We start from the raw sequence: 14,795 nt of genomic DNA, 5'->3' as shown, positions 1-14,795 counted from the left end.
TTAACGTACAACAAAATTGCCGCCAAAGATATTTTGTATGGAGAGGGTAGGTCCCCCAAAGAACATTGGAATATCTTCAAAACAAAATCACCAATGAACAATATAGACATGAATTCTCAAAATAGAAGAGTTTTTTGAAAACTTGTGAAAAATTGGTGCAAAAGTATCAAGAAACAAATAAGTTATTGCGATTTGAATATATTTTTTGCAGTAAAAAATGAAGCTGCCGGTAGAGGGGTTAAACAAAAAAAAAATCAACTGGCACCCTCTAGATATGCATCTTAGAGTAAGAAATCAGCTTTCTCAAAATGTCAACTCACCTGCAGTGTTGGGAAACTCGTGAGTAATCTCTGAAAACTCATTCGCGAGAATGCGTTGTACAGCTTGAACTCTCAAACGTGAGTTTTAGCTTTGCAACTCATACTCGTGAGTGAGTTTTTGACTACCACTAACTCACTCGTGAGTAATTTTACTCACTTTAAGTATTGTAAATATTCTAAAAGCTTGCGAATGGCCCAATTATATAATTAACGTTTTTATACGTTTTTAGCGATTTTGGGCAAATTACCCTGAGTTCTCCTATACATGAATAAAAGCCTATGCATGCTATAAAACGTTTGACTTTTAGCGCGACAGCACCAATACACGGCACATAGTTAAAGTCGAAAGAACAAAAGAATTTATGGCATGTATAGGAGCTCATTATAAATATTAATATTAAATGCAAAATAAGGATTAAAAAATTGAAGTTTTGGTATATTGGTTTTATTTGATTTTTTCCTTTGGAAGCTATTGCTAAATCTATCAGCCAAGTGTACAAATATTTGGGTATTTGACGTTTCAGACGTTTGGTCAATGTTTGCCGTTTGTCATTTATTTGCCAAAAGTCAGTACACGATGGACAAACATACAACAATCTCTTGTTTGTTCATGTTTGCCACTCGAGAACTGAACAGAGTTACAAACTTGACCAAATAACATTTGTTTTGCAATATACACTCCCGTGCAAAAGTTTGAGTTCAGCCCCTTAAAAACATACAAAAGAGTTTTGTCCATATCTCTATGATTACACGTCCAATAGGGCGATAATCAAAACTGAAAAGGCAATAGATGGCTCTTTTGCAATGGTAGTAAAAACAAAATCCTGAAGCAAAGAAAGCACCACGGAAGATGAACTATACACAAAAAGTTATGTATTCACTTCACACTTGATTTCTAATCACTACTTTTTTTATTCAGTTTCCTAATTGCAAGCAATTAACGATTTTCATTATTTTCCATACGTTTTGACAGTTCTCCGACTACCATTCTTCCATGCGCTTGTGCTGAAAGTTTGAGAAATTTTAGAATCCAGCGTAGCGCGAACAGTGAGTAGAATACAAACATCAGTGTCGCCGCTTGGCGGCCGGTAAGAGAAACTGAATGTTCGAAAGGTTGTTGTCTGTAATTTTTGCCGCTGGCGTCAACTGTTAGCGTTTGAGAACAAAATAAACAGTGGTTACCCTATTGAAACACTCTATGACGCATTCGAATCCCAATAAGCTAGTCTTCCTTTTTGTTTTGTTTTTCTATTTCATCAATCAATAGCAGACTACATGTTTGCTTGATTCTTTGTTGTATTATATCTGAATCCATGATAATAGGTCGAAAGACAACAAGTCGAAAGACAAAAGGTCGAAAGGACAAAAGGTCGAAGAACAAATAAGAAGGAACAAAAGGTCGAAAATCTTTTTTCAAAGAAGGAGAAATTTCCCACCAAGCAAATCACTTTCGACCTTTTGTCTTTTCGACCTTTTGTCCTCTCGACCTTTTGTCTTTTGACCTTTTGTCCTTAAACCATTATATTCTAAATTCATTGACAAATGAAATCATGGTTAATTCGCGATGCTCATTTAACACCTGTACTCCCAACCCCCCTCAGAGAGTCTGAAGTGCAACTTTGACCGTACATATCTTTCTAGTTTTCGAAGCGATTTTCAAACAATTTTCAACAATGGAATCGAACACTATTCAAGATTGATGTTCATTTTGGCACGGTAAAAAATAAGCACGATGCTATCAATAGTTTTGCACTTGGATTGGCACTACATGTTTGATTTGCATGTTTTTATATGAAATAAAAAAAAAGTTAAAATAAGCGATTCCGCCTGACCCAGATTTGAGCCCTCAATATTTAAAATGCAAGTCTTGTATCTTACCTCGACACTAACTCGCATCTGTTTAGATCAAATCCAAAGTTAGAACTCTTCAAATCAAACAATAAACATTACGAAATTTGTTTGATCCGTTTGCCTGTAACTTAAAATTCAAAGCGATGACATATACTTTTTTCAACATGAAATTGATTGTGAAAGTCAAGTGAACATGTTTGAGTGAAATAAAATAATTTCCGATAACACTCAGATCTTATTTTACCCAGAAAACTACACAAAAAAACGTATTTCTTGAGCTTTTTTGTCGTAAATTTTAATTGCTGGCATGACATGTAGTTTTTTCGACACAAGTGAAATCTGTAGACTAGAAAAAAATAATTTTTTGACTACACTCAAAATTGTGTTTACCTACTAAACTGCCCATACTCGCATAACAGTCCCATTTGAATTTTCATCATTTTTCAGTTTTCTTCATGAATCGTACTTATTATTAGTGTACTTCTTGGTAGCATATCTAAAATTGTATCTTTGTATGGACAAAATGCGAAAAAAATACCAAACTATGTGCGTCCCACATTGAAAGTACCCGCATAACAGTCCCACTAGTAGATTACGATGAAATTCAAGCCAACTCTTTCCTGTTATGATTCCTGTAATCTTGCGTCGTAGTTTTCATTTCAAAAGAAAAAGAAATACTACTAATTTGAGTATTGTAAGTCAACTTTATTCCATGAAAATGTAGTTTTTGTTTTTGCTTTACATGACTTCATTTTTTTCCAGAATGCTTCTGGTGATATTGATGATTGAAACATTGTAAGTTTTTAATTCTTAAGAAAGTCTAAACAAAACATAAAATAAATAGCTTTCCTCCAAGTCAAAGCTATACCTGTCACATCTCTCGTCCTCTGGTCAATTAGTAACGAAATCTCCGCCTCCGGTAGGTTAATCTTCAAACGACATGGAGGGGAAAGCTTTTTGGGCCTACATGGGCATACGCACATCACCACTGGTATCGTCGACTGGTCGAACTGAACACTGTCACCACCTCCACCGTATAGTTGATTATTTTAAAGGAAATATTGCAATTAAAAGATGATAGCACTAATTATAGCAAAAGGAAAAGTGCTTTGGAAGATGTAGTAAACTTGCCAACAAATGTGTCAATGTGCGCGATAACAAAGTAAGCGAGTCCCAAGTAATGGGACTGGTATGCGGGTATATTTGCATTTGATGAGAAAAGTACTCGGATAACGAGTCCCACCTGCTTTTATCTTGGATTTATACAGTTAAATCATTGCATCAACAATATTTTATTCGTTGACCATTTTCTTATACTGTAATGATAATGTGCTTAGTAATGCCACCAGAATTTTATGTCGCCACCAGCGGCGTTACGAAAAATTTTGCAATAAGGTTCAGATGCGTTTTTCTCGACATGATGATTTTCCAAATGGGACTGTATTGCGAGTATGGGCAGTAAACAACATAGGCAACTTATTCCCCGAGTTTGTTCGTCTGTAAATAAAAACATGTAGTTTTCTCGGCATAAATTAACATGTAAAAGTCAAGTGAACATTTTTGAGCAGAAATTTAAATTTTTGATTACACTCAAAACATTTTTTACCTGAAATATAAGGAAACCCCCTATTTTATGGAGCCGTTTGCCTGTAACTAAAAATTCAATGTGATGACATTTAGGTTTTTCGCTGTTAAATTGATTGTCAAGTCAAGTCAAGCGCACATGTTTGATTAAAACAATAAATATCCGATTACACTCAAAATTTATTTTACCCAACAACACAAAAACGGTAAATCAACATTGTAGGAAAATTTGAGTGTAATCAAAAATGTCAATTTCTGCTCAAACATATTCACGTGGCTTCTAAAAGATGTTGATTGCCGAAAAAAACTTCACGTCAAGGCCTTGAGTTTTTAATTACAGACGAACAAACTCAGGATTTTGGGTTGTTTTCTAGGTTAAAAACAATTTTGAGTCAAGACATTTTTTTTCTACTCTAACACATTTACTTGACTTCTGCAAATAGATTTATGCCGAGAAAACTACATATCATAGTCTTCAGTTTGGATTTACAGACAAAAAAGCTCAGGAATTACGTTTTGTGTAGTTTTCTGGGTAAAATAAATTTTGAGTGTTATCGGAATTTCATTTTTTTTTTTACTAAATCATGTTCACTTGACGTTGAATATTGAGTAACAGGCAAAAAGGGCAAAAAAATTGGGTTTTTCGTAGTATTGTGGGTGAAAGAAATTTTAACTGTTATCACAAATTTCATTCTGCTCAAAAATGTTCACTTGACTTCCAAAAAATAATTCATGCCGAAAAAACTAAGTGTCATAGCCTTTAATTTTAATTTTCAGACAAAAAAGCTCAAGAAATACGTTTTTTGTGTGGTTGTGTTTTTTTACTCGAGCATGTTCACTTGACTTTCACAATCAATGTCATGTCGAAAAAACTACATGTCATCGCTTTAAATTTTGTTTAATTGTCGAATTTGTGGAAAAATTGCGGTTTTTTAAACTAGGAAGTGCCTTTTGCTTAATATTTTTTGGTAGATGCATCTATTTCAAAAAATGAATATCAATTTTGAATAGTGTCCGGTTCCATTGTTGATTTTTTTTTTTAATCGCTTGAAAAACGACAGAGATATGCATGTTCAAAGTTGCACTTCCTACTTTTTTGGACCTTGGTAGTTGGCGTAATTTTTCACTCCCTTGGTAAATGAAGAGTTAAGGCTCCCCCAAATCAATGCGATTTCTTTTCCAGCGACAGCAACAAATAATCTCCGCGGTTTTGTTGTTATGTCGCTGCAAGCACTCTAAAATGGAATCATCTAGACTGTCGCGACGAAATTCGTAGCGGAATCGCGTCGCTGTGGCTTAGTCACGCTCATCGAACTGTGCATGCAGCAAAGCATCAGCAAAATCACGGCGATTATTTGTAGCTGTCGCCGAAAATAATCGCGTTGATTTAGTGGAGACTTTAAAGTTTGAATGGTTGGTAAATGGCTGGGCATGGCGTACCATTGGTACCTCGCGTACCTGAAGGAATAAAATAGACCCCTTTGTGAGGTCCTTAGCCTCTTGCCCAGCAACTCCTATCCCTACCTCCTCGCGGTACTGGCCGGGGTACGAGTAACCTTAGGGAAGATCGGGTAACCAACCCCCGGTGGGAACTTTGGTCGTATGCTGACAGGGAAGGGGGGGTTTGCTTTTGCTTTTGCTTCTGCAAACCTTGAGCGTTTGTACTCCATGTTAGGAGCGGCTCACAACAGCGTCTGTTCCCCATGTCAGGGGCGGCTGATCATCGTCCGAGTGCCAGAGAAGGACTCTAAGCTAAACTGCGCACTATGGTCCTCCGAACATTTAGGGGGAATGGTCCTCCGGAAATCTAGGGGGTTGGTGTCAGGCCCTGCAAGCCAGCCGTAAAAAAATCAAGCAACGAATAATCAACGAGAGAATACGAACCGGGACAATCGGCGAAGACCACAGCGACGTAAAGGGACTAGCGATTGGAAGCTCGGTACGTGGAACTGTAAATCTCTCAACTTCATCGGGAGCACACGCATACTCGCCGACGTGCTGAAGGACCGTGGATTCGGCATCGTAGCGTTGCAGGAAGTGTGTTGGAAGGGATCAATGGTGCGAACGTTTAGAGGTAACCATACCATCTACCAGAGCTGCGGCAATACACATGAGCTGGGAACAGCTTTTATAGTGATGGGTGATATGCAGAGGCGCGTGATCGGGTGGTGGCCGATCAATGAGAGAATGTGCAAGTTGAGGATCAAAGGCCGGTTCTTCAACTTCAGCATAATAAACGTGCACAGCCCTCACTCCGGAAGCACTGATGATGATAAAGACGCTTTTTACGCGCAGCTTGAACGCGAGTACGACAGTTGCCCAAGCCACGACGTCAAAATCATCATAGGAGATCTAAACGCTCAGGTTGGCCAGGAGGAGGAATTCAGACCGACGATTGGAAAGTTCAGCGCCCACCGGCTGACGAACGAAAACGGCCTACGACTAATTGATTTTGCCGCCTCCAAGAATATGGCCATTCGTAGCACCTACTTCCAGCACAGCCTTCCGTATCGATACACCTGGAGATCACCACAGCAAACAGAATCGCAAATCGACCACGTTCTGATTGATGGTCGGCACTTCTCCGACATTATCGACGTCAGGACCTATCGTGGCGTTAACATCGACTCTGACCACTATCTGGTGATGGTCAAACTGCGCCCAAAACTCTCCGTCGTTAACAACGTACGGTACCGACGGCCGCCCCGGTATGACCTAAAGCGGCTCAAGCAACCGGATGTCGCAGCGGCATACGCGCAGCAACTCGAGGCTGCATTACCGGAAGAGGGTGAGCTGGACGAAGCCCCTCTTGAGAACTGCTCGAGAACAGTAAAAGCAGCCATCAACGATGCAACTGAGAGTAACGTTGGGTACGTGGGACGGTGTCGACGGAACGATTGGTTCGACGTGGAGTGCCAGGAGGTTTTGGAGGAGAAGAATGCAGCGCGGTCGGTCATGCTGCAGCAAGGGACCCGGCAGAACGTGGAACGCTATAAACGGAAACGGCAACAGCAGACCCGCCTCTTTCGGGAGAAAAAACGCCGCCTGGAGGAGACGGAGTGCGAGGAGATGGAACAGCTGTGCCGGTCTCAGGAAACGCCTAGGTTCTATCAGAAGCTCAACGCATCCCGCAACGGCTTCGTGCCGCGAGCCGAGATGTGCAGGGATAAGGATGGGAGCATTCTGACGGACGAGCGTGAGGTGATCGAAAGGTGGAAGCAGCACTTCGACGAACACTTGAATGGTGCTGAGAGCACAGGCAATGAAGGACGGGACAACGGAGGAAATGCCTTCGTCAGTACTGCGGAAGATGGAAACCAACCAGCCCCCACTTTGAGGGAGGTTAAGGATGCCATTCACCAGCTCAAGAACAATAAAGCTGCTGGTAAGGATGGTATCGGAGCTAAACTCATAAAGATGGGTCCGGAAAGGCTGGCCATTTGTCTGCACCGGCTGATAGGCACAATCTGGGAAACAGAACAGCTACCGGAGGAGTGGAAGGAAGGGGTAATCTGCCCCATCTACAAGAAAGGCGACAAGTTAGACTTGAGAACTTTCGAGCGATCACCATTCTGAATGCGGCCTACAAAGTACTATCCCAGATCATCTTCCGTCGTTTGTCACCCGTAGTAAACGAGTTCGTGAGAAGTTATCAAGCCAGCTTTGTTGACGGCCGATCGACAACGGACCAGATCTTTACTGTACGGCAAATCCTCCAAAAATGTCGTGAATACCAGGTCCCAACGCATCACCTTTTCATCGATTTCAAGGCGGCATGCGACAGTATCGACCGCGTAGAGCTATGGAAAATCATGGACGAGAACAGCTTTCCCGGGAAGCTCACGAGACTGATAAGAGCGACGATAGAAGGTGTGCAAAATTGTGTGAAGGTTTCAGGCGAACACTCCAGTTCGTTTGGATTCCACCGGGGACTACGACAAGGTGATGGACTTTCGTGCCTGTTGTTCAATATTGCGCTAGAAGGTGTTATGCGGAGAGCCGGGCTTAACAGCCGGGGTACGATTTTTACGAGATCCAGTCAATTTGTTTGCTTCGCGGATGATATGGACATCGTCGGCCGAACATTTGAAAAGGTGGCAGACCTGTACACCCACCTGAAACGCGAGGCAGCAAAAGTTGGACTGGTGGTGAATGCGGCCAAGACAAAGTACATGCTAGCTGGTGGGGCCGAGCGCGACAGGGCTCGCCTAGGTAGCAGTGTTACGATAGACGGGGATACGTTCGAGGTGGTCGACGAGTTCGTCTACCTTGGATCCTTGCTGACGGCTGACAATAACGTTAGCCGTGAAATACGGAGGCGCATCATCAGTGGAAGTCGGGCCTACTATGCCCTCCAGAAGAAGCTGCGGTCAAAGAAGATTCACGCCCGCACCAAATGTACCATGTACAAAACGCTCATAAGGCCGGTAGTCCTCTACGGGCATGAAACGTGGACGATGCTCGAGGAGGACCTGCAAGCACTTGGAGTCTTCGAACGTCGGGTGCTTAGGACGATCTTCGGCGGTGTGCAGGAGAACGGTGTGTGGCGGCGAAGGATGAACCACGAGCTCGCCCAACTCTACGGCGAACCCAGTATCCAGAAGGTGGCCAAAGCTGGAAGGATACGATGGGCAGGGCATGTTGCAAGAATGCCGGACAGCAACCCTGCAAAGATGGTGTTCGCTTCGGATCCGGTTGGTACAAGAAGGCGTGGAGCGCAGCGAGCTAGGTGGGCGGATCAAGTGCGTATCGATTTGGCGAGCGTGGGGCAGAACCGAGGATGGAGAGATGCGGCCACGAACCGAGTATTGTGGCGTGAAATTGTTGATTCAGTGTTATCTGTGTAGATGTTAACTAAATAAATGAATGAATACAATAAGGAAACTTCATTTATATTAAAAATGCATCAGATTTGCTTGATTTTTTTAAATAACTTTTTTGACAATTTCCCAGTTTGCCGGGTATTTCCGCGAAATGGAAATTGTTTCTCATTTTCCTTACAGTCCATTTCCAGGATAATTGGAAACCCTAAATTTGACGATGAAACAAACTTTAAAAAAAGTAATCACGTATTATTCCGAATTATAATAGGCCCCCAACACAATGCCAATGTAATGTAATGTAATGAGTAACATTACTTTGTTGATTTGGATACTTTTTTTCATACGCAAGTTCCACGAATGACACTTTTTACCGAAAGGTGATGCAGTTCAGAAAGGTGCAAGAAATGTCTTCAGGGTGGTGAACCAGAAAGTACGGTGAGCAATAAAAAGATGGAACATTTGATCATTCTGAATTCACGCTGAAACTCGAAAGAATCGCCAATCAAATTAAACCTTACAATGCTGGGTGCCAACTTCGAAATTTATAGTTAGTCGTCGTTTGATCGATTTTGATGAAATTTTCGGTGAAAACCAGTGAATCAAATTGTCATCAAAAGAGACGAAAAACAAACAACAAAGCAAGCTTGCTCACAACCTGTTTATCCATACTTTTGCGGATAGGGATACAATCAAAAGCAAAATTGTCATGAAAATCACAGCGCACAACATTGTTGCAACCTTTTCAACTTGCGAATAATCAGTTATTTCAAACATAAAACCAAATTTGTTGTATGCATGCTGTTCGATAATGTGCCAATGTTTACCAACACAGGAAAAGTTCTAGAAAATTGCAATGCGAAGTCCAGAAAATCGCTGCGCACGTGGTGATCGATCTTTGTCATATTCTGTTCAAGTGATGATAAACTGATGTTGCGAAATAAAATTGTTGCAACAAGAATAGGAGATGACAATGTCTTTGTTGCTGCGTGTTGGGTGACAATTTATTCACTGGTGAAAACACAAATGAGTTATATTTGAAGCATGCATTAAGAACTTTGAGTTCGGTGACGGTTTTAAATTTAGGTCTGATTTAGTTGGGGTACCTAGGCTACTTCTAAATTGAAATGATGGGGGTATGCAAAAAACTTTATCGAACATTTTGAAAATTCATTGTAAATTTGTATATTTGACGGAATGTATTACTTGTTTCAGTTAGGAGAGTGTTGTATACAAATGCAAAAAAATGACAATTGTTGAAGAAAGTTCTGAGGTCAATAATGGGAAAGTGCTCACGAAACAGTAATCTAAGAAATAGGCTCTGATTTGTTACGTTACGCCAGAAAGAAGGGTAAGGATATGAGATGATGTCAATTCTCTTCTGAAAAATTATTAAATTCAAGCCATCATACGACACCGGTAGAAGAAGTTTTTAAATCGGCCATTAAGAGCCTTATCGGAACCTGTCACTAGGTTGGAAAATGGTCAGAACCACATCTCACACAATTTGTGATCTCGCCCTCAAAGCCATTGGTAACCATGTGTGTAGCTCGTTGTTATTAAGCAAAGGAATGGACCAAAATTCAAACTATCACCAATGGGCATCTTCTTTTCATAGTAGCATTGTGCAATAACTTGTAAATCCATTCGTTTGCTCAGTAACAACGAGCTACATACTTGATTACCAATGGCTTTTAGGGCAGGATCAGAAATTATGCGAGACTTTATAATTTATGACATGATATTCACTCAATTCTAGTTGAAAAATCATGAATTTGAATCTTCGAGAGATATCAATGGATGATATTCTGAAAGTGTTCGATTAGGGTCCCTACCGGAACCGATTTCCGGTGAACATGTTCCCAAAATGTCCACGATAGTGTCCAAACATACACCCGTGATATATTTTATCAAAAAGATCAATGTTCCATTGGTTTTTGAAAGTTTTTGATGAGGTTGTTTGCTTTTCTCTCTTTATTCTCATTTTGAAATACTTTAGCTACCCTAACAAATTCAGACCTAAATCCGGATCCACCACCAAATCCAAAATTTTTAATGTGTGAATCCAAAATATAACTCATTTATGATTTTTCCTGTAAAATTGGATTTCAGAAAGGTACTTTGAGGTACTTTTTTGTATGGGCAAAAATAAGATTTAGTGTTTTAATTTTCTTCTGTATTAAAGAGCTTATAGCTCAGAAGCATCTTTTTCTACAACTGTTAGAATACATCCCAGACAATTAAATGGAATGACTCCTACTTACTTGTTTCAACACGGTCCATAACGGTTTTCACTTTAAAAAAATAATTAGAATGAGAATAAAGCGAATTGAAGAGGGATTAGATCGACACGAAAACAATGAATAATATATAATGATAAAACAACTTGTCAACACGTGGTGTTTTGGTTTGTTTTGAAAAGCGCACGAACTCTTTAGTATCTGTACTACACGCTCAAAACATGTGTTAACATCATGGCCTACTTGATTCGATCGAAGATGAAAGTTGATTTTTTGACTTTTGTCCAAGGCACGAAGCACTGTGCGACATGCTGTCCTCAAAGAAATTCCTCCTAGTCCAATTGTTTTGGAAGTATTGATAATTAAAAGTTATTCTTAAGGTGTAGATGAATCGAATCCAAAGCTAAAATTTTCAAGAGTACGGATCTGGAGAACCAAACATCCGTTTAAGCTGAAAACTTAATCGATTGGTCTCTAGCTGGTGGTGACCAATCGATTAAGTTTTCAGCTCAAACGGGTGTTTGATTCTCCAGATCCGTGCTCTTGAAAATTTTAACTTTGGCTTCGATTCATCTTCACCTTAAAAGCATGTTCAGTTAAAAGTTCTGCATTACTTCTCCTTTTCCCGAAAACAAATATCTAATGAGATTTTCAAACCCAATTTCCAATTCGAATTTGTCCATCGAAAATCAACGAGAGATGGCGCTCTTTCAAGCTTACGCCAAAGCCCGAAAGTTGTAGCTAATTTTGTTCATTTCTCTCTTCGTTCGGTTGAGAATGATATGATTTTGCTGCATGGGCTCACGATACCCGCAAATGAAATACAATGTTTTGCTTAGAATATCTTATCGGTGTTTATATTACCAGCAATTGGAGTCTAGTTATATTCAAAGTAGGCATCACCAGTAGTCACTATCTTATCTCAAGAATTTCGGTAAGTATCGGAGCTTTCAAACTATTGATACGATGTTTAAGATGCATTGTTCTATTTTAGATTGCTCATTTGTACAGCCTAATAATCTATTCAACCTCTTCGCATATTCATGTTATCATCATTGCTTCGAAAACGTTCAAAACTGATATCAGTTGGATATCGAAGTTTGCACGTGAGTGGTGCTATGGATCCCCACATCAATACCCTGAAAGCGTTGTTCCTCGGAGCCGTCAACTCTGTCAAACCGAAGGCTCTGTTTGAATCGTTCCTGCGAGATGACTCCATCAAGGAACAACTCCACATTCCGGGTAAACGCTACCATGTAGTGGGTTTTGGTAAAGCAGTTTTGGGAATGGCGGTTCAGATTGACCGTATACTTGGCGAAAGATTGGCCAGTGGTTGTATAAGCATTCCGATAGGAACCCTTGAACGGTTCAAAGATGACTTCGAATTTCAACTAAGCAAAAGCACAAACATCGTTGTCATCGAGGGTGCTCGGAATAATCTTCCAGACGTTAAAGCTGTAGAAGCTGCCAGAAAAATCAAATGCCTTGCTGAAGGAATGACAGACGATGACATCCTGTGCGTTCTGGTGTCCGGAGGAGGTTCGGCCTTACTTCCACTGCCAAAAACTCCTGTTACTTTAGACGAGATACTTTCTGTTATAAAACTACTAGCTTCTGCGGGAGCATCTATCGAAGAACTAAATGTTGTGAGAATTCTACTATCAGACGTCAAAGGAGGAAAGTTGGCTTTGGCTGCCAAGCACTCGCACAAATTACTCAGTTTTATAATTTCCGACATCGTTGGTGATCCAATTCCGCTGATTGCAAGTGGTCCGACTGTTCAAGCTAACGTTACCAACAAAGCAGCATTGAATATCTTGGAGAAATACCATCTGAGTGATAAAATGCCACATTCTGTTGTAAAAATTATCCACCATTCGGATCCCAAGAGAAGTAAGGTCCCAGGCGATATACACTTAATTGGTTCTAACAAAATTGCAATCGAGTGTGTCGTCAGTGAAGCATCAAAGACTGGAATTGTCGCTTTGCCACTAACATCCAGTGTACAAGGAAACGTTGCACCTCTAGGCAAAGCCTACGCAGAATTAGCAGCTAACATAAGAAAATTCCAGGACAACTCTACAGAAAAACATGCTTTCATAAAAACTGTAGCTCAGTTAGGAAAGTCACTTCACTACGACAGTTCAAAAGCTACAGAACTGGCCGAAATAATATCGAACAACCCTAGAAAGGACTTGCTACTTGTTGCCGGAGGAGAGCCCACTGTGGTGGTGCAAGGTCACGGCTCGGGAGGAAGGAATCAGGAACTCGCCTTAAGATTCAGTCTGGAATGCTGGCAGAAGCAGGATCCATCTCTTCAGGACGTGATACTACTCTCGGCCGGTACGGATGGAATCGATGGGCCAACGGAGGCAGCTGGAGCCATTGGAGGAGCCGGAGTAGTGGAGCAGTTTAATGCAATGGCTAGTCAAAAGTTCGTTTTGGGCTTTATCGAAGATAATGATTCGAACACTTTCTACAAATTGGTAGGAAATGGAAAGTATCATATCGTGACGGGACATACCGGCACGAACGTAATGGATTTGCATATGTTGTACATACCATGGAATAAGAAGTAAATTGAATTTTTTTTTGTAAATATACTTTTTCTGCCTTTCAATTTGAAACCATACCAGAAGCCACGAGCAAAAAAATTATCAAATTACTACAACACTTAAGTATGTGTAAGATTCTTTAAGTTAGGTTAGGTTACTCAATAATTGATTACCTAATTAATTGACTTAATGATGTGACGGGACGTCATGTTTGTCACTATATAAATGCTCCAAGATAATGATAAAATTGACCCGTTAATTTAGGACTAAGTTGTGAACTCCACTCATTGCATCAAGACTCAAAGATCATGGTTGTTTCATCTGGGGCTACCAACGGTATGATAGGGATCCAGTTTTTGATGGTTTCATTAGAAGTTCTTCCTTCTATGCTTAAAGACTATTCTTTCGAGTTATACTGGTTTCGTTACTATGAGAAATAATTTAGCTTATATTTTAATTGGGAATTTTACCTTCTTTAAATCATCAGCAGTTGTTTGTAGTTAGACTAATATGAAAATTGTTTGCATCGCACTTGCTTAAATTTTCATAAGAGATTTTTCCTTCGTTTGATCATAGGCTGTTCTTTCTGTTTCTCCTCTTCCTGTGAAAAGAAGAAGCCAATATTCGAGGGATCTAAGCAATCCAGTTCTGCAGCAGAACTTATAAGTCGTGAACTGTTTTAGTTACTGTTAAATGCTGACTACGAACACAATTCAAAAACTTATGTTGGCAGCTAATACCGCTAGCAGAAAAGTGAATATTTGCTTACATTCAGCATGTTCTTCTTTCAGTACTGACTGTTGAACTAACATCAAAGAGCCAATTATGTGTATATCAATGATGATTAACCTTCTTCAAAAATAATTTGAATAAGTTCTTTGAAATTCAGTTTCGAAACTCACTACAATAGCATGCTAACTGTTATTCACTATTATTTCCTATTTCGGCCAAATGACCCTTTCGGCCAAATGGCGTTCGGTCAAACGGCATTCGGCCAAATGGCATTCGGCCAAAAGATTCCGTTGCGCATTCTGTATCATTTTTAACAGTGGGTACGCGATGAGTGTCTGATATCCATACACCAAACGGAAATCTTTATATCAACAAAGAGCAATCGTATCACATGGCAAGCTCCTGCAAAAAGCTTAGGTTCTGTGGCACAATTGTTTGATGAGTCAAGATCCCCGTTTTGATAACTTTATGAGGGCTCAGGATCTACAATAGTAACAAATGGTCTATTGATGGTCTTAAGTTGTGAAATAGACCCCACAACATTCGAGAAAATCTACGATAAGTTTATGAAGTCTGCTAGGTTTCCGCAAAAATCTGTAAGAATCCGCTAAGGGACCCATCCATATATTCTATAACGGTGAAGGGGGAGGGTGGGTATCTTCCAAATATTACAGCTCATAATAATTGGTATGA

General features: G+C 40.2%; 1 protein-coding gene across 2 annotated transcripts; it reads left to right on the top strand.

Moving 5' to 3' along the window:
- Window positions 1–11,638: 11,638 nt before the first annotated feature.
- LOC5572654 (glycerate kinase) lies at window positions 11,639–13,418 on the top strand. 2 transcript variants are annotated; one of them, XM_021845131.1, is made up of 2 exons: window positions 11,639–11,749; window positions 11,810–13,418. In XM_021845131.1, exon 2 carries the CDS (start codon window positions 11,859–11,861, stop codon window positions 13,392–13,394), a length of 1,536 nt encoding a protein of 511 aa, XP_021700823.1. In that variant the 5' UTR covers window positions 11,639–11,749; window positions 11,810–11,858; the 3' UTR covers window positions 13,395–13,418. The 2 variants fall into 2 exon arrangements, with proteins under 2 accessions (XP_021700823.1, XP_001654154.1); XM_001654104.2 differs by having other exon boundaries at window positions 11,640–11,749; window positions 11,902–13,418.
- Window positions 13,419–14,795: the final 1,377 nt, after the last annotated feature.

The sequence above is a fragment of the Aedes aegypti genome, chromosome 2, assembly GCF_002204515.2.
Source record: "Aedes aegypti strain LVP_AGWG chromosome 2, AaegL5.0 Primary Assembly, whole genome shotgun sequence".
In the NCBI taxonomy this organism is placed as follows: Eukaryota; Metazoa; Arthropoda; class Insecta; order Diptera; family Culicidae; genus Aedes; species Aedes aegypti.
The sequence above is the reverse complement of the archived record's forward strand: the minus strand, read 5'-3'. Positions and strand labels throughout refer to the sequence as shown.